Raw genomic sequence first — 25,215 nt, 5'->3', positions numbered from 1 at the left:
ATCTGTTGACGTGTCCTTGAGAAAGGCACTTAACCCCAATTGCTCCAGGGTCAGCGTCAATAATGGCTGATCCCTGGCCGTGACCCCACTCTCTGAGGGTGTCTCAGGGGGAGTTGGGATATGCAAAAAATACATTTCCATTTCACACCTTGCACAGGTTACCCACTTGTACATGAAGTTAAACAGAATGTACAAGAGGATATGTTGGCAGCGGGGCAGTTTTTTAATTGCTCGGGAGGATACTTCTGAAGTAAGGAGAGGGCTGTTCTCTGTGGGGAGCTCAAACTTTATCAGAGTCCTAACAATACAGAAAATCTAGAGACGGCAGAGACGCCATGATGACATCGCACTACCTGCATGCCCTTGGACATGCTGACCTGACCACCACCTCCGCTAACCATCTAGCTATGAGCTTCCAGATCCTCATGACTATGGCTGCCCATCTGCTGGAGGCGTCCGTAAACACTCAGACTTCATCTAGCTGATCTAGCTACTATTATAGCCTATATTTCTTTAAAAATTACTTGTTTACTTTGTTTAACAAGCACTTAGAGGTTTTGTCTGTAATGAAAAGCACTATAAAAAAAGTTTAATAAATGTATTAAATCAAAAAAAAAAAAAAACGATTTGACCTTTTTAATGGTTCTTTATAGGACCTTCCAAAAAGGGTTCTATATGTAACAACAGCTTTCGTTCATCTCCTCGCCCCTACCTGGGCTAGAACCAGGGACACTCTGCACACAGACAACAGCCACCCTCGAAGCATCGTTACCCATTGCTCCACAAGGGCTCAGAGTGAATGACGTCACCGATTGAAATGTTATTAGCGCGCACCCCGGTTACATATATAGCACCAAAAAGGATTCCGCTATCATAACAAGCCAAATAACCCTTACTTTGCACTATATATAAACATTTGTTTTTAGTGTGCACTCAACTACACGTTTCGAAGACTAATGGAATTCACGGGGATTCCTAGCCCATGGTTAGGGGATTCCCGAATTTTGCTTTACCTGACATGTGTGCGATTGCGCAATCAGCGTGGTTATTCACAGGCGATGGAAAATGAATGTAAACTTTCAGCAAGCAAAAGTCCTATGTATATTTAGGCTTATATATATATATATATGCCCTTTTCGAATATATATATATATTTGCCCTTTTCGAATTAACGCCTTCTCATCTACCGAAATAAATCTAAGTAATGCCAAGCAGACAGACACATCGCATGTCTGAGCGTGGGTAAATTGCATCTGATGCCTAGCCAGAGACGGATGAGAAACGAGACACCCCACTCGCTGTTTTTTCTGGTTCAATTGAAGTCAATTAACTAAGTCGACCAGGCCGAGCTGCTATCGCATTGGTGCCTATGGGATAGCCTGCCCGTTAAGCAGACAGAAACTGACCTTTAATTTTTCAATAGTAAATGACCTGAATTAATTATCTTCATTTATCCACCATCTTTGGCCCATCTACTAATAAACTGAAAAATAAAGTATTGAGTTAACATTCAGAAATAACATGCAGTGACAACGGTCAATTCCCGTGTGCTTAATTTTAACGCTGTGTATGGAAACATATGAATGAAAAACAGCCTACCGAAACACGCCAGGATAATGCCTCGTATCGCCATGACATGCTCAAGAAATGCAATTCCTGTGGAGAGTGCACGCGCACCTGAGACATCACACCCAGTATATGTAATTCAATGAGATCACATTCACACCTCATACAGGACCCTGGCTGTCCCGTCTTCATTTCGTACTAAAGCGGAACTGCCCATCTACACTCACTGTGACGAAGCACTCTACGGGAATCCCCTTAGTTTCACTTCCATTTTAGCTTATTATATAAAATGATTCACTTCTTTTCTGGATCATCATCTTCGTTGCTGTAGTTCTACAAATATGTTTTTTCAACTCGTCTGCATTCTAGGTATGTTGTATTTTCTTTTAGACAATGAATGTGTCTGTCTGCTTGATATCGGTCTAACTGGACAGGCTCACCTGAAATGATGATTTACCTTGTGTTTGTCTATAGCTGCCTACGTGCAAGGTGGGCTTACAGAGGATAGGCCTACACAAGAGGTGAAGTCAGTTTGTGGAGAGGACTCAATTCTGAAATGTAAAGCAATACGTAAGCCTGGGGTCCAGTACCGGGCGGTGAGGTGGTACAAGGTAAGATGTCTATTATTATAATAGCACCAACGTTGTGTTTTGAACCATGCGATATATGTACAAAAAATATACAGCACTGGTCCTAGACCAGAAACTTGTCTCAGAGCATTTTGTATTATTCTGTACGTAAATCCATGAAATTCCATTTAGTGTGATATGTTACGTTTGTTACGGTTACATAAGGCAGATGGTTACTTAATAAAGGCAAAAACTAAAGGAGGGGGATTGGTCGGAGTGGATAGGTGGGCATACAATGCAAATGTTTAGCAAATCAAAGGTTGCGAGTTTGAATCTCATCAGGGACAACTTCAGCAACTTTTTAACTACTTAGCATGTTAGCTAACCCTTCCCCTAACCTTAACCATTTTAGCTAACCCTTCACCTAACCTTAATATTTGTAGCTAACCTTTCCCCTAACCCTTTAACCTAACTCCTAAACTTAACCCCTGAGCCCTAGCCTAGTTAACATTAGCTAGAGTAGCTAGAATTCGTAACTTAACATACGTTTTGCAAATTCGTAATATATTTTAAGTCTAGCAAATTCGTAACATATTATAGGAATTGTAATTTTAACATATCATACAAAATGGGTGATGGACATCCACAAATTAATACATACCATACAAAATGTAACATATGATACATATCATACAGATTTACGTAAAGAATAATATTAAATTCTCTAAGATCAGGTTAAGACCAGCTGTTAGGGGCATAAAGTAACCTCACACCCTCTTCTCCCAGCTGGGTGAGGAGCCCTATAATAAGGATTCTGGTCTATTGATGAAGAGGCTATCACCTAACAGCACCACCCAATGGTATGCCGGTCTGGAGCGTGAAGTGGAACTTTTGGCTGACGATTCTTTCGATATCTCCCTGCCCAATGTAACGGCTGTTGATAGTGGGAGGTACAAGTGTCTCCTGGCAGCACCTATAGGTGAACAGAACCAGCAGGGGCAGGTTCACCTCAGAGTGACAGGTGAGTGTGTTCTACTCTCATTGTGTGCTTGTTTTGGTATGTAAGCAAACTGTATACTGCATGCGAGTGTTTTTAAATTGGAGCCAGAGAGAGTTCATCTTTTAAAACATTTCCAGTGATGCTCAAGGATTTGTGAATAATTGTTTTCCAGGTTGCCTTGAGTCCACATACCAATCAGAAGAAATGGATACCATTCTAGTTCTTTCCATTGTGGGGATTGTTGCGGCATTGCTGATATTCACCATCAGCTATGTGAGTTACTACACTGTCAGCTGTTCCTCTGACTTATTTGTTTGAAAGAAACTAACATTTTATGGTGATGGTTTCCATGTATTTCATTTTCCTTATTTACTTAATAATGCTAATCTTTACCATAGGTCATCCTAAGGAATATGTTATTGCAAAGGAGTAAGAAGTATCCCCAAGAACCACTTCTAGATGCACCCCTTGAGAAGAAAGATTTAATGTTGATCTACACTCTGGGGCCAAACTGGTCAGGACAGGGTTCCATAAAACATGTCTGTGTGTGAGACCCTGTTCTGCTAGTTTGGGCTCATTGTATACTTGAATGTGAAGAGGAAACACAGTGAAAGACTAGAGCCCATTTGAAGCTGAGCAAGGAGCCTAAGAGTCATGTCTACTTTCCAGAGAGTTCTAGAGCAGATGGAGGCAGACAACCCTCTGGACAATCCTGTAGAACTAAGTTGTGTAGGCATGACTGCAGCATTCAAGCACCTGTGATGCGCAAGGAGAAGGGCCTGGTGAAGGGACCCCACGATCTAAGCCCCAAGATCAAACCCCAACAAGGAGCTTCAGGAAAGGGAGAATAAGTAATTAATGATAAGGGGTGTGGGGTTCTGAGAATATTAAATATACTTATTCATGTCACTGAGGGAGAGAGGGTAATGTATAGCATTTACATTATATCAGGGATCCTATGGTTATCTGTAGGAGGAAGGTACATTGACATTTGAGTCATTTAGCAGATGCTCTTATCCAGAGCGACTTACAGTAGTGAATGCATACATTTCATACATTTTGTCTCCATACTGGTCCCCCGTGGGAATCGAACCCACAACCCTGGCGTTGCAAACACCATGCTCTACCAACTGAGCCACACGGGACCGAGGTATATAGTGTGTGCAATTAAGCTTGGAATGTGCTGAGTGCAGGGAAGCGATCACATATGGCAGGCATTGATAAGGGAGAGAGCCATGGATTAGTGATGAAGGGGGTCGAGGTCAGGTCACGTTAAGGGAGAAAGAAAAGTTTATGGCCGTATTACTTTGTTTCCTGCCTAGCAGTAAAGATACAATCAGATGGGTAGGAGGAGACTCAGCCTAAGAGAACGGGTTAAATATCAGTGCTTGTGTGAAAATCTTTTTGTCTAATGCAGCTGTATTGATCCTCTGGGAAGAATAAACTTGGTACAGCTTTCATAGTGCCGTTGAGTTTTTACTCTGAAAATTAGAACCTAATAAGGGTCATTCTGCAGGGTCTTTCCATGGCAATGTTGGGGTTAAACCATTTACATTTCAGTCAACCCAGTCAATTGAAGTTTCAGTAATTGGAAGTTGACATTGATTTTGAACTGAAAAATGATCAATGTGTCCTGCATTGAATTTCATGCCTAATTAAAATCCTGTATTGACTGGTATTGAAGTGGAATTGATCTGAGCACTGTTCAATGGGGCTCACCCTTGTTGGAAGGATTTGGTGGGACATGCTGGACTCTGCACAGAGAGATGAAACCAACCAAGACTGCATTCCATCTGAGCCAAGCAAAGCTCTCAATTAACTCTAATGTTCAGGCATTATCGATAACTTAGTTATTTTGTGAGGTCAAAACAGTATATACTTTTTTATGCAGAACCACGCAGAACAAAAAAATACAATTTTCATCCAAGCAATACGAAAGTGGGCTTTGGTGAATATTGGCAAAAAGTAACTGACAGAAAATAAACTTTGTATAAATCTTTATCCGGTTTTTGAATATGATCAGCAATTCTGTGTATACGTTGAAAATAAAGAAGACGTAAATAATTGTAATGTACTGTATCTGACGTACATGTGCTATGTGTTCTTAGATAAATGTTAATTAACCTTTTCTTAAGACGAGTCTTCACTTTTTTAGTCACCACAGTAGTGATGTTTCTCTTAGAAAAGTTGATTGTTACTCAGAATATTTCATGTTATTAAGATAATTTATTTACCCTACCATTTTACAGAGGCTTACAAACTAGATACATAACTATTTTTCTGCATAGTATACTGTTTGAGGTGCTAAATGGCTGGCAACAAATCTCTACCTATTTCACACAACACATTCTGTTATTTTATACTAGTTATATACTGAACCTTGACATTAGTCATTTCCATCACCTGTCAATGTTGTAATGTGCACATTTTAAAATTATCCTCAAGAGCTGACACAAAGTGTTAGCTGAAATATTATCTTTTTGGATAGCTGTTTTAATTTAATACAGAAATCTCAAATTTACATAAGTATTCACACCCCTGAGTCAAAAGATGTTAGAATCACCTTTGGCAGCGGTGAGTCTGTCTGGGTAAGTCTCTTAAGAGCTTTGCACACCTGGATTGTACAATATTTGCACATTATTATTTTTTTAATTCTTCAAGCTCTGTCAAATTGGTTGTTGATCATTGCTAGACAGCCATTTTCAAGTCATGCCATAGATTTTCAAGTCGATTTAAGTCACAACTGTAACTAGGCTACTCAGGAACATTCAATGTCGTCTTGCTAAGCAACTCCAGTGTATATTTGGCCTTGTGTTTTAGGTTATTATTCTGCTGAAAGGTGAATTTGTCTTCCAGTGTCTGTTGGAAAGCAGAGTGAGCCAGGTTTTCCTCTAGGATATTGCCTGTGCTTACAACTATCTTTGCAATCTACTGCAAAGATAGCCTGCAGAGTTTTGTATTACTATCCAAGTCTGTACCCAAACAATTCGAGCTTCTACTTCTAAAAATTCACCTTTCCAGAAACAAGTCTCTCACTGTTGCAGCTTGCTATAGACCTCCCTCTGCCCCCAGCTGTGCCCTTGATACCATATGTGAATTGATTGCCCCCCATCTATCATCTGAGCTCGTGCTACTAGGTGACCTAAACTGGGACATGCTTAACATCCCGGCCATCCTACAATCTAAGCTTGATGCCCTCAATCTCACACAAATTATCAATGAACCTACCAGGTACAACCCCAAATCCGTAAACACGGGCACCCTCATAGATGTCATCCTAACTAACTCACCCTCCAAATACACCTCTGCTGTTTTCAATCAAGATCTCAGTGATCACTGCCTCATTGCCTGCATCCGTAATGGGTCTGCGACCAAACAACCACCTGTAACGCCCTGGCCATAGAGAGGGGTTTTTGTTCTTTATTTTGGTTAGGCCAGGGTGTTACATTGGGTGGGCGTTCTATGTGCATTTTTCTATGTTGGTTTGTTTCATTGATTTTGGCCGTGTGGCTTCCAATCAGGCACAGCTGTAGAGTGTTGTTGCTGATTGGGAGTCACACATAAGTGCCTGTTTTTCTGTTGGGGTTTTGTGGGTAATTGTTTCTGTTTCTGTTGTTAGTGGTTTGCACCTGACAGGACTGTTTGGCTGTCGTTTTTTCTTATTTTTGTATAGTGTTCTTTCGTCTATTAAATATTCAATGATGAACACTAACTCCGCTGCACCTTGGTCTACTCTCTCTCCCGACAGCCATTACACCACCCCTCATCACTGTCAAACACTCCCTAAAACACTTCTGCGAGCAGGCCTTTCTAATCGACCTGGCCGGGGTATCCTGGAATGACATTGACCTCATCCTGTCAGTAGATGATGCCTGGCTATTCTTTAAAAGTGCCTTCCTCACCATCTTAAATAAGCATGCCCCACTCAAAAAATGTAGAACTAGGAATAGATATAGTCCTTGGTTCACTCCAGACCTGTCTGCCCTTGACCAGCACAAAAACATCCTGTGGCGTTCTGCATTAGCATCAAATAGCCCCCGTGATATGCAACTTTTCAGGGAAGTTAGGAACAAATATACACAGGCAGTTAGAAAAGCTATCTTTTTCAAACAGAAATGTGCATCCTGTAGTACTAAGTCAAAACAGTTCTGGGACACTGTAAAGTCCATGGAGAATAAGAGCACCTACTCCCAGCTGCCCACTGCTCTGAGGCTAGGAAACACTGTTACCACTGATAAATCCACTATAATTGAGAATTTCAATAAGCATTTCTCTACGGCTGGCCATGCTTTCCACCTGGCTACCCCTACCCCGGTCAACTGCCCGGCACCCTCCACAGCAACCCGCCAAATCCCCCACTATTTCTCCTTCACCCAAATCCAGATAGCTGATGTTCTGAAAGAGCTGCAAAATCTGGACCCCTACAAATCAGCCGGGCTAGACAATCTGGACCCTTTCTTTCTAACATTATCTGCCAAAATTATTGCAACCCCTATTACTAGCCTGTTCAACCTCTCTTTCGTGTCGTCTGAGATTCCCATAGATTGGAAAGCAGCTGCTGTCATCCCCCTCTTCAAAGGAGGGGACACTCTTGACCCAAGTTGCTACAGACCTATATCTATCCTACCCTGCCTTTCTAAGGTCTTCGAAAGCCAAGTCAACAAACAGATTACCGACCATTTCGAATCGCACCGCACCTTCTCCGCTATGCAATCTGGTTTCAGAGCTGGTCATGGGTGCACCTCAGCCACGCTCAAGGTCCTAAACGATATCGTAACCACCATCGATAAGAAACAATACTGTGCTGCCGTATTCATTGACCTGGCCAAAGCTTTCGACTCTGTCAATCACCACATTCTCATCGGCAGACTCAATAGCCTTGGTTTCTCAAATGATTGCATCGCCTGGTTCACCAACTACTTCTCTGATAGAGTTCAGTGTGTCAAATCGGAGGGCCTGTTGTCCGGGCCTCTGGCAGTCTCTATGGGGGTGCCACAGGGTTAAATTCTTGGGCCAACTCTTTTCTCTGTATACATCAATGATGTCGCTCTTGCTGCTGGTGAGTCTCTGATCCCCCTCTACGCAGACAACACCATTCTGTATACTTCTGGCCCTTCTTTGGACACTGTGTTAACAACCCTCCAGATGAGCTTCAATGCCATACAACTCTCCTTCCGTGGCCTCCAACTGCTCCTAAATACAAGTAAAACTAAGTGCATGCTCTTCAACCGATTGCTGCCTGCACCTGCCCGCCTGTCCAGCATCACTACTCTGGACGGTTCTGACTTAGAATATGTGGACAACTACAAATACCTAGGTGTCTGGTTAGACTGTAAACTCTCCTTCCAGACTCACATCAAACATCTCCAATCCAAAGTTAAATCTAGAATTGGCTTCCTATTTCGCAACAAAGCATCCTTCACTCATGCTGCCAAACATACCCTTGTAAAACTAACCATCCTACCGATCCTCGACTTCGGCGATGTCATTTAGAAAATAGCCTCCAATACCCTACTCAACAAACTGGATGCAGTCTATCACAGTGCCATCCGTTTTGTCCCCAAAGCCCCATATACTACCCACCACTGCGACCTGTACGCTCTCGTTGGCTGGCCTTCGCATCATAATCGTCGCCAAACCCACTGGCTCCAGGTCATCAGTGTCTTCTGATCCCTCCTGTCTCAGCCTCCAGTATTTATGCTGCAGTAGTTTATGTGTCGGGGGGCTAGGGTCAGTCTGTTACATCTGGAGTATTTCTCTTGTCTTATCCGGTGTCCTGTGTGAATTTAAATATGCTCTCCCTAATTCTCTCTTTCTCTCTTTCTGTCTTTCTCTCGGAGGACCTGAGCCCTAGGACCATGCCTCAGGACTACCTGGTATGATGACTCCTTGCTGTCCCCAGTCCACCTGGCCATGCTGCTGCTCCAGTTTCAACTGTTCTGCCTGCGGCTATGGAACCCTGACCTGTTCACCGGACGTGCTTGTTGCACCCTCGACAACTACTATGATTATTATAATTTGACCATGCTGGTCATTTATGAACATTTTAACATCTTGACCATGTTCTGTTATAATATCCACCCTGCACAGCCAGAAGAGGACTGGCCACCCCTCATAGCCTGGTTCCTCTCTAGGTTTCTTCCTAGGTTTTTGGCCTTTCTAGGGAGTTTTTCCTAGGGAGTTTTTACTAGCCACCGTGCTTCTTTCACATGCATTGCTTGCTGTTTGGGGTTTTAGGCTGGGTTTCTGTACAGCACTTTGAGATATCAGCTGATGTACGAAGGGCTATATAAATAAATTTGATTTGATTTGATTTGATCTACAAGACCCTGCTAGGTAAAGTCCCCCCTTATCTCCGCTCACTGGTCACCATAGCAGCACCCACCTGTTGCACGCGCTCCAGCAGGTATATCTCTCTGGTCACCCCCAAAGCCAATTCCTCCTTTGGCCTTCTCTCCTTCCAGTTCTCTGCTGCCAATGACTGGAACGAACTACAAAAATCTCTGAAACTGGAAACACTTATCTCCCTCACTAGCTTTAAGCACCAGCTGTCAGAGCAGCTCACAGATCACTGCACCTGTACATAGCCCATCTATAATTTAGCCCAAACAACTACCTCTTCCCCTACTGTATTTATTTATTTTGCTCCTTTGCACCCCATTATTTATTTCTACTTTGCACTTTCCTCTACTACAAATCTACCATTCCAGTGTTTTACTTGCTATATTGTATTTGCTTTGCCACCATGGGCTTTTTTGCCTTTACCTCCCTTATCTCACCTCATTCGCTCACATTGTATATAGACTTATTTTTCTACTGTATTATTGACTGTATGTTTGTTTTACTCCATGTGTAACTCTGTGTTGTTGTATGTTGTCGAACTGCTTTGCTTTATCTTCGCCAGGTCGCAAATGTAAATGAGAACTTGTTCTCAACTTGCCTACCTGGTTAAATAAAGGTGAAATAAAAAAATAAAAAAAGAAGCATGTCAAATGCTGTTTAAAATAAATTTTTATGCTATTTTTCTCTTAAAATAGCGATAATATTCCAACCGGGCAACGTTGTATTCATTCAAAGAGAGAAAGAAAAAAATGGCGAGTTCTCGTGACCGCGCATCTCCAGTCTCACTGTTCCCAGGCTGACCACTTACAAACTCTGCTCCTATACTTTGCCCAGAGACAGCAGACACCCCATTCCACTTTCTGGTGGCTTTAGAGAGCCAATGGAAGCCTTAGAAAGTGTCACGTAACAGCACAGATGCTGTAATTTTGATAGAGATGCAACAGAAGGACAACAAATTGTCAGACAGGGCACTTCCTGCATGGAATCTTCTCAGGTTTTTGCCTGCCATATGAGTTCTGTTTACTCACAGACACCATTCAAACAGTTTTAGAAACTTTAGAGTGTTTTCTATCCAAATCTACTAATTATATGCATATTCTAGTTTCTGGGCAGGAGTAGTAACCAGATTAAATCGGGTATGTTTTTTATCCTGCCATGAAAATTCTGCCCCCTATCCCAAAGAAGTTAAGCACCAGCTGTCAGAGCAGCTCACAGATCACTGCACCTGTACATAGCCCATCTGTAAATAGCCCATCTATCTACCTACCTCATCCCCATACTGTATTTATTTATTTATCTTGCTCCTTTGCACCCCAGTATGTCTACTTGCACATTCATCTTCTGCACATCTACCATTCCAGTGTTTAATTGCTATATTTATTGCCTTAACTTACCTCATTTGCACTCACTGTATATAGACTTTTTGTTTTCTTTTGTTCTACTGTATTATTGACTGTATTTTTTGTTTATTCCATGTGTAACTCTGTGTTGTTGCATGTGTCGAATTGTGTCGCTTTATCTTGGCCAGGTCGCAGTTGCAAATGAGAACTTGTTCTCAACTAGCCTACCTGGTGAAATAAAGGTGAAATAAAAAAATAAAAAAATACCTCTATTCCGTTTCTTTTTATCCTAAAAAACTCCCTAGTCCTTGCTAATGACAAGCATACCCAAAACATGATGCAGCCACCACCATGCTTGAAAATATGAAGAGTGGTAATCAGTGATGTGTTGTGTTGGATTTGTGGCTAACATAATGCTTTGTATTCAGGACATCTAATGCTTTCACATTAGACAATCTGACATTAGACCTATTATGGAACATTGTTGTAGAATTCAGACTGCTGTCACATAGGCCACATTTAGCCAGCAGTATACCACCCTGCATACCACTGCTGAATTACCTCTGAAGCTAAGCAGAGTTGGTCCCTGGATGCTGCTGAACAGGTTTTGGAAGGCCAATGCCCCAGGGCAGTGATTGGGGACATTGCCATGTCTAGGGTGCAGTCTTTGGGATTGTTAAATGGGTGTCCTGACTCTGTGGTCACTAAAGATCCCATGGTACTTATTGTGTCCTGGCTAAATTCCCAATCTGCCCCCCCACATGTAAATGTTCCCAGGTTGTTGCTGTAAATGAGAATGTATTCTCAGTCAATTTACCCCATAAAAAAAAGAGGGATAAGTGGTTTTCAACCAGGGGACGTAGGTCCCCAGGGGAGAGGGACCCAGAGCTTTTAGGAGCCCTTGAAAATATAGGGAGAAAACTAAGAAATAGAAAATTACAAACTAGAGTTTGACATGCATTAAAATATTAAAAACAATGTTCAATTTTATATAGTGTGTCAACAATTAATATCAAGCAGACAGTTTACTCTTAAAAATGGTATCTAATCTAGGTGAACCCCAGATAAAAAAAATTTAATAAATGGAAAGTAAGCCTTGGCCAACTAAGCAGAGCCATGGGGGACCCCAGATTTTCTTTCTGTTTCAAGGGGCCTCGGAAAAGAAAAGATTGAGATGCCCTGGCCCTTTGGGAAAAGATCAGGCAATGATTTGACTTTTTATTCAAATACCTGTGCTGTGAAGGAAAACTGACTATACCGAGATAAGATGTAAATGAACATTTTGGTGGACCTTTAAAAGAATACCAGTGACTTGACTCCTGCCAGGGGAAGACCCTGCTAGGGGAATTCTAGATCTTGGTCCAGTGCGTTGAGAGCACAGCCGACACTGGTCCAGAGCAAGGGGAATTCCTCGGCTGACACATTTTAAATATGGTTAAAATGTAAATTATTAAATGTTCTTATAAACACAGACCTATAGGATTTTTTAATATGCAGTCCCACATAGACAGCATACCCTCGTCGACATTGCGCACAGGGCAATATGAGGAGTATCTGATTGGTGCGCGAGACTACAGCAGCCAAGTGGTTTCGATACATTTTTCTTATCAGATTTTCCGCCGAGTTGGGCCTTTCTTCCTCAATAGATAACCCAGTGTGTTTTCACTTTGACGGCTACTTTTACTTTCATATTCTAGTAGGACATACCTACTCCTGGAATTAGACAGCGAAATCTAGAAAACGTTTTGGTGCTTAACAACAAATGCGTAACGTTACCCTAGTCTTTCTCCGTGCCTTTGCACTAGGTAAATAAAAATGTCCCTTTAGGGCGAATAAGTCTCCCTTACAATTTTTTTTATACTGCTCTCTAACTGCAGTTACATTGTAAAATTACTGCAGTAAAAAAAACGGTGTTATTTTGGAAGCAGTATTTGCAGCATACTGCAGTAATACTGCACTCTGATTGCAATCTTTTTCGTACGGGCTGGCCAGCCAGGTTCGTCTTGTCATTTGCCTTCTATTTTTCCAGTTTGCGTGCACAGCTGGCATATGAAGGATGCTGAAAATACAAGGTCGATGCGGCGAGGATTTGGTTCTTCACCTGGGGTCAAGTACTGGTCAGTGAGGTGGCACAAGGTAAACTACTTTGTGTTACTCTTTTCCAGGGCGTTAGTGTGGCTTGCCTGACTAAAGCCCTGGATCAGAGACCTCAGGGCCGCCGCTCATTAGGCAGGATTAGGCCGATTGACGAAGGCGACATTTTCTGAGCTAAACTGACCAAGACGCAACAACACATAAAACGATTATCTTTACCATAGGTAACCGTTAAGAATATGTTACTACAAAGGAGCAAGAAGAATCCACAAGAACAACTTCTAGATGCACACTTTGAGAAGAAGGATTTAATGTTGATTTACACTCTGGGGCCAAACTGGTCAGGACAGGCTTCCATAAAACATGTCTGTGTGAGACCCTGTTCAGCTAGTTTGGGCTCATTGTATACTTGAATGAGGAAAGGCAGAGAAAGACTTGTGAACTTTTGAAGCTGAGCAAGGAGCCTAAGAGTCATGTCTACTTTCCGGAGAGTTTACTTCTAGAGCAGAGGGAGGCAGACAACCCTCTGGCCGGTCCTATAGAACCAATATGTGTAGGCTTTTCAAAGAAATGACACAGAAACTTTAGCCTACACCCTTTCTGATAAATTGAACGTCACCCTTACCAGCCAGGGTTCTATAACACAGCAATGCCTTTTTTTAAGGTGGGTTTATCCAGTATAGGTTTCCTTTGGTGGGCAGGCTATGAAAAAAAATGCCTTTGTTGAATGCATCGATGTAGCCTTGTTGAATGCATCGATGTAGCCTACCATACATCTGGCTGAGACAAAGGCCCAATAGAGTACAACCAGAAAAAAAAACTTCAAATGTGCATACCTTCTAGCTTAACAGTCATTAGGTATAGGCAATGGCAGCTACTTACATTTGTTATGCCAGGGGTAGTTGTGTTTACTGAACTTTCTATTACTTTAATTGATTATCCTTTTTGTTGTACTAGCTACATGTTATGTCATTGTATTGTGGTTGTTACATGCTCACAACAGCAGGATTTTTTTTTGGGGGGGGGGGGAGAAGAACTATGTCCACTGTTGAATTTCTCCTCACTGTGCAATATACACTGAACAAAAATATAAATGCAACATGCAACAGTTTCAAAGATTTTACTGAGTTACAGTTCATATAAGGAAATCAGTCAATTGAGATAAATTCATTGGGCCCTAATCTATGGATTTCACATGACTGGGAATACAGACATGTGTCTGTTGGTCACAGGTACCTTTAAAAAAAGGTACGGGTATGTATCAGAAAACCAGTCAGTGTCTGGTGTGACCACCATTTGCCTCACACAGCGTTACACAGCTCCTTTTTATAGAGTTGATCAGGCTGTTGATTGTGGCCTGTGGAATGTTCCGCTCCTTTTCAATGGCTGTGTGAAGTTGCTGGATATTGGCGGGAACCGGAACACGCTGTTGTAAACATCGATCCAGAGCATCCCAAACATGCTCAATGGGTGACATGTCTGTGAGTATGCAGGCCATGGAAGAACTGAGACATTTTCAGCTTCCAGGAATTGTGTACAGCTCCTTGAGACATGGGGTTGTGCCATATTATGCTGAAACATGAGGTGAATGGCACGACAATGGGCCTCAGGATCTCATCACGGTATCTCTGTGCATTGAAATTGCCATCGATAAAAGGCAATTGTGTTCCCTGTCCTTAGTTTATGCCGGCCATACCATAACCCCACTGTCACCATTGGGCACTCTGTTCACAACGTTGACATCAGCAAACCACTTGCCCACACGATGCCATACTGCCCGGATAAATCTGTGAAGAGCACACTTCTCCAACATGCCACTGGCCATCGAAGGTGAGCATCAACCCACTAAAGTTGGTTATGACACCGACCCTGGTGAGGACAACAAGCACACAGATGAGTTTCCCTGAGACAGTTTCTGACAGTTTGTGCTGAAATTCTTCAGTTGTGCAAACCCACAGTTTCATCAGCGCTCCGGGTGGCTGGTCTCAGACGATCCCGAAGGTGAATAAGCCGGATGTGGAGGTCCTGGGCTGACGTGGTTACACGTGGTCTGCGGTTGTGAGGCTAGTTGGATGTTATGCCAAATTCTTCAGCAAGGCTATTTTCTTGCCTGCCGAAATTCTCTCCCCCTTCTATTTTGGGACTGCAAGGCCTGGCACACTTCATAATCATTTTGGTAGCTCCTGTTGAGCAGTAGTGTGTGCCACAGAAAGAGTATAAAGAAAAAACATTTATTTTAGAAACATTTTGTAATGTTTAAGAAAATAAAGATAATACACAAATATTATCACACGATAACACAAAAACATTACAGAAAGTTACGTTTGTTAACAACCATTAAATAGGAAATACAAATTTTCATATTTCCATAATAACATATAAAATGACAATAAATGAAATATAAAAAGACAATAAATAACATAAACAAATTGGAAAGCTGCAACAGCTCGACTGAACATTTAGTCCACTTTTTATGGAAAGTTTTCCAGGTGATATCGTCGCCTGGAACTCAACCCTAACCTAGTCCTGACAGGCAGCACAGACATAATCCTCCAATGATGGGATGGTTTTCATACAGGACTGGTGGAACCATCGTGGGCAGCAGTCACAACCAATCTGAAATTTATGATGAAAAATGTTAATATATTTAAAACATTAAAAACATTTTATTGAATTACAATTAATTCATTATCAGACAAAGCAGATAATACTACCTCTAGAAACATTACTGCTTATACAAATTCGTACTCGTAAAAATGTGCCTTTAGAAGTGAACAAGGAATCACCCTGTTAGTGTCTTCCTCATTATTGTCCACCTCCCCACAGAAGTGGCACAGTTAGCACAGGTCATCTAGCAAAACATAATAAAGTAGTTTATACATCTTTACATGCATTTTTTTGAGCGAACAGGGAACAAGGGAATAGTATAGGTTTCTTGTAACAAAATTATTTAAATACATGTGTTTTAGTGGCCATCGAATCAGAAGTTGGATCAAAGACAACCTTGAAAGATCCATATAAATGTTTTTTGTTTTATCTACAATTATATTACATTTAGAAATTGAACATACCAGTGTTTTGGAGGAGAGTGACTGCTATTTCTTCTCTCATGATGTTAACATCTTTGTCCGTATTTGAAAAGACAATCGACTCCTCTTTCAGAACACATTCAGCAAACTGGGGAAAAAGTTTGATGGGCATTTCAGTTTTCCCCAACAGAATTATGTTACACCTAAGATTATAATTCGCAAGTATACAACGACACAGCTATAATATAATTTGACAGTTCTGTTTTGCCTTTTAGTCAGTATACTTTCAGTAGGTTAATTGTACATTACTTATACTCTAATACTTACTGTCAAGGCAAATACCCCACAAGAGTAACATCTTGTTGGCATGGGTAAGGAAGGGTACCACATGCCCATCTGGAGATATTACACCCCTTCTCTCACAGGAATGATCTGAACATATGTTAATAAAAGTACAGCATTTTGAAACACTTTATTGATTACAATATAGAGATGAATAACAGAGGGGAATCTGAGAATGCTTGCAGAAAATAGCCTTCTAATTTCCTTGATTTTGTGGCTAGAGTCAAATACTTTCTGTGCATTACTACTGGTCAATAGCCTAACGTGATCAGAAATCTCAACTAGCAAACAAGTCGCAGCAACTTTCTGTGGTGAAACCGTACCCATTACATTAGGAAAACTGTTGTAATGAACACTTATGAGAATGCTGGGCTGAATTTTCTGGACTTTACTACCTTAAATAATACTTTTAAGATCAACTGGATAAAACAATTCCTAAGAAGACCCACTTCTATCTGGAATTTTATTCCTCATCATGTCTTCTCTACTTTTAGTGGCCTTAACTTCATATTGTTTTGCAATTATAATATTGACAAAGTTACAGTGAAACTTTCTGCTTTTCATCGGCAGGTTTTCTTGTCATGGTCCTTAATTTATAAACACAATTTTTCTCCACACAGATATTATATATGGAATAATTGGGATATATTGTATAAAAATACTTATTTGTTTTTAGAATATTGGTTCTGAAATAATATCCTATTGGTGAGCCAACTGGTAAATAATATCCTATTGGTGAGCCAACTGGTAAATAATATCCTATTGGTGAGCCAACTGATAAATAATATCCTATTGGTGAGCCAACTGGTAAATAATATCCTATTGGTGAGCCAACTGGTAAATAATATCCTATTGGTGAGCCAACTGGTAAATAATATCCTATTGGTGAGCCAACTGATAAATAATATCCTATTGGTGAGCCAACTGGAAAGTGCAGATGGTCTTTTACTCAGTTATAAGGAATTCTTATCACTTTACAAGGTCCCCGTAACACCTAAAGATTTTGCAATTGTTTTAGATGCCATTCCCTCAGGTATTGCTCTTTTATTCAGGAACGTGTCAAGACCTGACCCTCAGAACCTACCTTCTATTGACCCTGTTGACTCATCAGTAGGAAAGATTTGTTTCTCTTTTGGCCCATTCAACAACAGAGCGATACGAACCTTGTTTCAGCAGGATGTTGTAGTTACCTTATTGGAATGGATTTATTGATAATATCTGTTGGGAAAAGGTTTGGATGTTGCCACACACATAACCTACTTGTTAATTTTAAAGGTAACTTCCTTAATTTTGTTATTCAGAAATATTATCCTGCCAACCACTTTATGAAGAAGTTTAAGGAAAACATAAACTCAAATTGCTCCTTTTGTAATGACCACCCAGAAACAGTGTTGCATCTTTTTTGGCATTGTATTCATGTAATGAAACTGTGGCAAGACATCAGTAGATTTATAATTCAACACTTTTATGAAGGTTTAACACTATTGTGGAGAGATGTACTGCTTGGATTCTTTACCTAGATAGGAATAAGCTGAAACATTTTTATGTAATTCATTTCATTACTCTTTTGGCCAAATTTCATCTTCACAAATGTAAATTTACAAACAAAAAAACACATTTTCTTACCCTACAAAAAGAAATTGAACTGTATTTTAAGACAATTAAATACTCTACTTACAAAAAAGCTGGTAGAATTATAAGTGTATGTATGTCCCTTAAGGTCCTTGTGTAATGTGATATTGTACCCCCTAGCTCAATTGTCCATTGTATATAATCTATATATACTTGTGTTCCCACATGTACTTTCTGTATTGATTTGTTGTTAATTTTTGTATTTTATTTTTAAATAAAAAAATACAAACAAAAGTCGCAGCAATGAAGATTTGGCTGCGTGCACGTTCAAGCAAGTCGCAGCAATGAAGGAGGGGGTGTCTGCGCATTCACACGAAAAGGGGGGGCTTTTCAGCATAACGTTAGAATGAGAATATTTTAGGGACATGCAAGCATTGTTCCATTAAATTCTAAGCGTCCATATTACTTACGTCACTGATCCCTGGTGGTCTAGTGGTTAGGATTCGGCGCTCTCACCGCCGCGGCCCGGGTTCGATTCCCGGTCAGGGAACATAGTTTTACTCCTTTGCTCTGAACAACTCTTTCTGTACCTTAACGGTTTGCACTAACGTTCTCATAAAGTACATTTTATATCCGTGTAGGCTGCTGAAGGGAGGACGGCTCATAATCATGGCTGGCATGGAGCAAATGGAATGGCATCAAACTATGTGTTTGATGTATTTGATACCAATCCACTGATTCCGCTTCCAGCCGTTACCACGAGCCATCCTCCCAAATAAAGGTACCACCAACCCCTATGTTTAAGCAATAAGGCACGAGGAGGTGTGATATAAGGCCAATATACCATGGCTAAGGGCTGTTCTTAATTACGACTCAAAGTGGAGTGCCTGGATACAGCCCTTAGCCGTGGTATATTGGCAATATACCACAAACCCCCAAGGTGCCTTATTGCTATTATAATTTTTATTTGTGTTTTATTTAACTTGGCAAGTCAGTTAAGAACAAATTCGTATTTACAATGATGGCCTACACCGGCCAAACCCGGACGAAGCTCTGCCAATTGTTCGCCAGCCTATGGGACTCCCAATCAAGGCCTGTTGTAATACAGCCTGCATAAACTGGTTACCAACGTAATTAGGGGCAGTAAAAATAAATGTTTTGTCATACACGTGGTATGTCACGGGTATGTCAGCCAATCAGCATTCAGGGCTCGAACCATCCAGTTTGTAATGCTTATTTTATCTGTTGAATTAATTTATTCACAAATGTTTGTACACTGATTAAGTAACATTTCTGAGAAGCGTCATTGCCACAGTCAATATGAAGAAACCAATTAATTAACTAACTACCCAACATGATAATAATTGAAACAAAGTTACTCGTACAAGTGAAATTAGGAGGTAGTTATCTTGGCCTAGTGGTTAAGGCGACAGACTAGACATTCTCCCGCGCAGGTCAGAATCCTGCCGACAACGGGTTGTTTAGTGCTGCAGCCTGCTGAATCATAATATCAGTCAAAATATCAGATATCTCCTTTTATATACATTAATGTTGGATATTACCGATTTATGTCAACAATAATATCAGATGTTGTCGTGGCCGAGTGGTTAAGGCGATGGACTAGAAATCCATTGGGATCTTCCCGCGCAGGTTCGAATCCTGCCGACAACGTTTCATTTTTCACCTGTGATTAACGCTTTGCCCAGGCAGATGGCAGGTATCCGTTATTGTATCACTACACATAAATCGCAAACTACAAAGTATCAACCTTTACCTACTTGAAATGAGCTGTCAATCAAGCACTCCTGTTCATGACAACAACAGTCAAATAAGCAGCACTATCCTGAAGCTATGGCGGACGATTTGCTAGATGATTTTTTGTAAAAAAAAAAAATGTAATTTTTGGTCATTTTAGCAGACGCTCTTATCCCTTATCCATAGCGACTTACAGTAGTGAATGCTATTTTTTTTTTGTAGGTTGAAACAAAGTTCTGTCGCAATGTTTCGTTGACGCCACAACTTCAACTCCCTCAGATTTATCGACGGCTGGGAAATGTTTAATGCAAGTATTAACAGGTTAACGATAGCTAGTACGGGGGAATGGACTAATGTTAACCATGACTGACGAGGTGGAAGCTTATGCAACGTAACTAACGACGGTAGCTATGTAACGTTAGCTAATTAGCTGCAAACGACAGCCTTCCTAAATTGCAAAAGGGCTGCCCTTTAGGTAGTCTCATATTTGCTTAACTTTACACATTTGGAGACTGGACAGCTTCCTAAAACGACAAAGACATTGCCACAGTCAACAAGAAAGTAAGTTTGCCAATAACTCAACTTTAAAGAACCTCACTTATTCATGCGAGCATAGTTGGTTGCCCTGGTAGTAGTCGTACATGTAGGCAGTTGTCGTGGCCGAGTGGTTAAGGCGATAGACTAGAAATCTATTGGGATCTTCCCGCGCAGGTTCGAATCCTGCCGACAACGGGTTGTTTTGTGTTACAGAATCATAATATCTGGCTGTATTATTTTGTCAGTGGTTTACTGAAAAAAGTCAATGTCTTCACATGACGTTATTATTGAAACTCAGTAAATGTTATCTAAGACGTGTATATCTCTGTTGCATGCTGTCAATGTTGTTTTACAGTTATCATTATCAGACCAAAATGGCCATTCACGGTGAGCCATAAAGTCTAGTAGTGACCCTTTGGTAAAGCATGTATTTGATTAAACCTCTCTTTCGATCCCTATTTTGTGTTCTTATGTGAGCAGGTGCTGCCCAGTTTTCCTTGGTGGTAGCTCCATTGCAAATTGTGTAGGAACAGCCGTTTCACAAAGGTAAAAGTGCTGTTAAATTGTAGTGCTGGGATCATCAACTGGATTCAGCCGCAGGCAGATTTTTTTTTTCTCGAGTGGATGGTCAGGAGGCCGGAATATAATTACGAATAATTGCAAATAACTCCACTGCAAATTGACCGCAAGAAGCCCAAACAGATATAATATTTAACTAAAACAGACACATTTCAAATCTTGCTTACATTTGTGTATGATCACATACTGTATATCTCTATATTATGCGTGGGAATTCTTTGGAACAGATTTCCAAAATTAAAATCACTTGATACTGATTTGCTGGTGTTTTTACAGTCTTATGACAACAATAAAATGATAAAATATATTTATTTATTTTGCTCAGAAAACGTGGGGGGCCAAATAAAATCACCCACAGGCCACCAGTTGGGGAACCCTGTTGTAATGTTAATTGTGTGTAAGCATGGATCACATTTTAATTTGACTAATTTTGTAACCTGTGCTGAATTGTATCTCCTGTGACTTTTGGGTGGCCATGTTTGACGATCATGAATGGGACCCCTCTTGTGATTACCCCTTCTTCAGTTGAGCCTCCTCTCATTGGGCCTGATGTATCTTTATGGGTTAACAAACTCTTTGCGGAATTTATATATTGTTATTATCTTGAAACAAGTTTGAAGTTGTTACAGAAAACCACAAATCCCAAATTTCTCAGATTTGTACAGAAGAGGGCAGTGTAAAGTTTTTATTTTGGGACTTCGTGAAAATGAACTGGAATAATCTTCATTTGATTCTTAATGTAAAATACCTTTTAAGTGGGGATTATGACTTTCACCTTGATTGATATCCACACTTTCAGAGAAACAGGTAACTTTTTGCCAAAGTGAGTATGAATACACAGTGGTTTAATTTAAACGTTTTTTTTTAAACTGTGCTCTGAGATCGGTGCACGGCAGATAGGAATTTCATAGGACAACTGGTACTAGTGGATGGAGACAGACATTAGAAGGGCAGTCAAACAACACAACAATGCCACCTCGGGTGCCTCTCTGTTTCAATATTGTGTTTCACTGACAGAGCTTGCCCACCATGACAAAGACTGACACTTAAGCTTAGTTAATGCAGTGAAGTGGAAGACGTTATAACAGTAGCGCTGTAAGTATGCAGGCGTGGGTATTTGGTGCTCTTAACACCAGGACAGGAATTACGTTCTTCTAGGCTACACTAATTTGATACTATTGGTGCGAGTCGACTTGAAATGCAAACTAAGACAATAGAAGGGCTGTGCTCAAATGGGAGAAAAACATTTTTAAAATAGAAAAACAACAAAGGCTATCGCAACCACAATGTTGGTATTTTGGTGCAGGTAAATTATGGCACTTGGAGCAGCGTATGCTTTGTGAACAGTCTCTTTCTTTCATTCTAAAATATACTGTAGCTAGTGCCTTTCATTTTTTGAAAAATGTTCCATAGTGTAGGTTCGCAGCAGCACAGCTTTGTTGAATCCAGACTTTTGTGTTGACAAAATGGAGGTAGTAGGCCTAGTGAAAATCCAGTGCAAGAGCAGCGAGCAGGGAGTACTCCTATGGACCCTACCACGTTGTCTTCCTAGAGCATGTGCAGTGGCTGATGTTCCAAGCTTGTGGGTTTTGCTGTCGGTGTTATCACAGCAGTGAACTAATGATCTGTTCTGGTGGACACTTGGTGGTTTCAGGCTTTGTGCTGGAGTATAGAGGTTTTACTAAGTTGCTGAGAGCCTAGGGCTCCTCTACAAGACATGGGGATTCATTTATTATTCAAATGTGCTTGTTAAATGCAACGTAACGTATTGTGCAAATTATGCTGAAATTAAGCTTTAGGATGGACATGCTTACCATCAAACTTCCATGTCCATTGTGTCTTGTCTAATTTGTCTTTCCACCCAAATGTATTCCTTCCAATCATTCAACAATCTTTCAAGGGTTCTTGGAGGCTGGTTTTGTTCCATGCACATGACCAATTTGTGTCAAGTACTTTGTGAATTTAGTACTACTTATTAGAGGTCGACCGATTATGATTTTTCAACACCGATACCGATTATTGGAGGACCAAAAAAAGCCGAAAGCGATTAATCGGCCGATTTAAAAATAAAAATCATTTAAAAAAAATAATACATTTGGGGGGGGAATAATGACCATCACAACAATACTGAATGAACACTTATTTTAACTTAATATAATACATAAATACCATCAATTTAGCCTCAAATAAATAATGAACCGATGTTCAATTTGGTTTAAATAATGCAAAAACAAAGTATTGGAGAAGAAAGTAAAAGTGCAACATGTGCCATGTAAAAAAGCTAACTTTAAGTTCCTTGCTCAGAATATGAGAACATATGAAAGCTGGTGGTTCCTTTTAACATGAGTCTTCAATATTCCCAGGTAAGAAGTTTTAGTTTGTAGTTATTATAGGAATATTTCTCTCTATACGATTTGTATTTCATATACCTTTGACTATTGGATGTTCTTATAGACACTTTAGTATTGCCAGTGTAACAGTATAGCTTCCGTCCCTCTTCTCGCTCGAACCAGGAACACATCGACAACAGCCACCCTCGAAGCAGCGTTACCCATGTAGAGCAAGGGGAACAACTACTCCAAGTCTCAGAGCGAGTGACGTTTGAAACGCTATTAGCGCACACCCGCTAACTAGCTAGCCATTTCACTTCGGTTACACCAGCCTAATCTTGGGAGTTGATAGTCTTGAAGTCATAAACAGCGCAATGCTTGAAGAATGTGAAGAGCTGCTGGCAAAACGCACGAAGGTGCTGTTTGAATGAATGCTTACGAGCCTGCTGCTGCCTACCTTCGCTCAGTCAGACTGCTCTATCAAATCATAGACTTAATTATAACATAACACACAGAAATACAAGCCTTTGGCCATTAAAATGGTTGAATCCGGAAACTATCATTTCGAAAACGAAACGTTTATTTCAGTGAAATACGGAACCGTTCCGTATTTTATCTAACGGGTGGCATCCCTAAGTCTAAATATTCCTGTTACATTGCACAACCTTCAATGTTATGTCATAATTATGTACAATTCTGGCAAATTAATTACAGCCTTTGTTAGGAATAAATGGACTTCACACAGTCAGCAATGAGCCAGGCGGCCCAAACTGCTGTATATACCCTGACTGCTTGCACGGAACGCTAGAGAAGTGACACAAATTCATGTTAGCAGGCAATATTAACTAAATATGCAGGTTTAAAAATATATACTTGTGTATTGATTTTAAAGAAAGGCATTGATGTTTATGGTTAGGTACATTGGGCAAACGACAGTGCTTTTTTCACAAATGCGCTTGTTAAATCATCACCCGTTTGTCGAAGTAGGCTGTGATTCGATGAGAAATTAACAGGTACCGCGTCGATTATATGCAACGCAGGACACGTTAGATAAACTAGTAATATCATCAACCATGTGTAGTTAACTAGTGATTATGTTAAGATTGATCGTTTTTTATAAGATAAGTTTAATGCTAGCTAGCAACTTACCTTGGCTTCTTGCTGCCCTCGCGTAACAGGTAGTCAGCCTGCCATGCAGGCTCCTCATGGAGTGCAATGTAAGGCAGGTGGTTAGAGCGTTGGACTAGTAACCGGAAGGTTGCAAAAACGAATCCCCGAATCCCCCCTGAACAAGGCAGTTAACCTCCGTTCCTAGGCCGTCATTGAAAATAAGAATGTGTTCTTAATCTGACTTGCCTAGTTAAATAAAGGTGTAAAAAGATAAAAATAATAATAATAATAAAAAATAAACAAAATATAAAAACAAATCGGCAAATTGGTGGCCAAAAATACCCATTACTGATTTGTTATGAAAACTTGAAATCGGCCCTAATTAATCGGCCATTCTGATTAATCGGTCGACCTCTACTACTTATCCTATCTATAACTCTACATACCAGTATTATACTGTGAGAGAAATTAATCTATTCATCTAGCTCATTGCTTAGCTAACCAGCCTTGTCTCTTTGTATCTCTGCAGGAACAACATGCCAGACTGTCAGAAGCTGCGGGCCAAGCTGAGGAGAAGAAAACGGGCGCGGGCGTACACCTGCCAGTGTAGCTGGCACTCTGCTCGAGACCTGAGACCTGAGAGAACAGCACCAGCTCAAGTGGGTCTGTGGGAAGCATGACATGTGACAGCTTTCTTTCTATCACACACACACACACACACACACACACACACACACACACACACACACACACACACACACACACACACACACACACACCACTTTGCAGTTACTTGAAAGTCAATGTCCTCTTGTTATAGACATCCCAACACATATTTTTGAGAATGATATAGGTCTTTCTCTGCATTACATTTAATGTGTTCTGGGTTTAAAGGTTAACAAGGTAGGTCTTCTGCTATCTTTAGAAATGTGATTTTAGCTAGCTCAGTTTTAAGAGCAGGTATATACCAAACCATATTTGTGTGAAAACGGTACTTAGGAAAGATGAGGCTAAATTGAATGAGTCTTATGTAAAAATAAATAAATAAAT

The 25,215-nt window shown here is 40.6% G+C and overlaps 1 protein-coding gene, 2 long non-coding RNA genes and 3 other non-coding genes across 6 annotated transcripts; 5 read left to right on the top strand and 1 right to left on the bottom strand.

Moving 5' to 3' along the window:
• Nucleotides 1–1,752: 1,752 nt before the first annotated feature.
• LOC106581291 (CD83 antigen-like) lies at nucleotides 1,753–4,593 on the top strand. Its single transcript, XM_014163256.2, has 5 exons — nucleotides 1,753–1,935; nucleotides 2,041–2,177; nucleotides 2,922–3,156; nucleotides 3,308–3,408; nucleotides 3,534–4,593. The coding sequence occupies exons 1-5, from the start codon at nucleotides 1,908–1,910 to the stop codon at nucleotides 3,684–3,686; spliced, it is 654 nt and encodes a 217-aa protein (XP_014018731.1). The 5' UTR covers nucleotides 1,753–1,907; the 3' UTR covers nucleotides 3,687–4,593.
• Nucleotides 4,594–15,358: 10,765 nt separating this feature from the next.
• On the bottom strand, nucleotides 15,359–20,268 carry LOC106581322 (uncharacterized). The gene is made up of 5 exons (XR_001323068.2): nucleotides 20,208–20,268; nucleotides 16,268–16,372; nucleotides 15,983–16,088; nucleotides 15,698–15,762; nucleotides 15,359–15,527 (listed from the first exon to the last, which is right to left on the bottom strand). It is a non-coding gene; the product is annotated as an uncharacterized lncRNA (long non-coding RNA).
• On the top strand, nucleotides 18,333–18,404 carry trnae-cuc (transfer RNA glutamic acid (anticodon CUC)). Its single transcript has one exon. It is a non-coding gene; the product is annotated as a tRNA-Glu (tRNA).
• Nucleotides 19,444–19,525, top strand: trnas-aga (transfer RNA serine (anticodon AGA)). Its single transcript has one exon. It is a non-coding gene; the product is annotated as a tRNA-Ser (tRNA).
• Nucleotides 19,452–24,957, top strand: LOC106581327 (uncharacterized). The gene is made up of 3 exons (XR_001323075.2): nucleotides 19,452–20,170; nucleotides 20,627–20,692; nucleotides 24,695–24,957. It is a non-coding gene; the product is annotated as an uncharacterized lncRNA (long non-coding RNA).
• trnas-aga (transfer RNA serine (anticodon AGA)) lies at nucleotides 20,260–20,341 on the top strand. The gene has a single exon. It is a non-coding gene; the product is annotated as a tRNA-Ser (tRNA).
• Nucleotides 24,958–25,215: the final 258 nt, after the last annotated feature.

Source organism: Salmo salar, chromosome ssa02 (genome assembly GCF_905237065.1).
Source record: "Salmo salar chromosome ssa02, Ssal_v3.1, whole genome shotgun sequence".
Lineage (NCBI taxonomy): Eukaryota > Metazoa > Chordata > Actinopteri > Salmoniformes > Salmonidae > Salmo > Salmo salar.
This window is presented reverse-complemented; position numbering and strand designations above follow the sequence as displayed.

What these genes read in the sequence shown, in the direction of transcription:
- LOC106581291 (XM_014163256.2), top strand. Translation starts at nt 1,908, where the DNA reads ATGTTTTTTCAACTCGTCTGCATTCTAG. An exon ending in TCAACTCGTCTGCATTCTAG is followed by an intron (nt 1,936 to 2,040) that starts GTATGTTGTATT and finishes GTTTGTCTATAG; the next exon opens with CTGCCTACGTGCAAGGTGGG. An exon ending in GGGCGGTGAGGTGGTACAAG is followed by an intron (nt 2,178 to 2,921) that starts GTAAGATGTCTA and finishes CTCTTCTCCCAG; the next exon opens with CTGGGTGAGGAGCCCTATAA.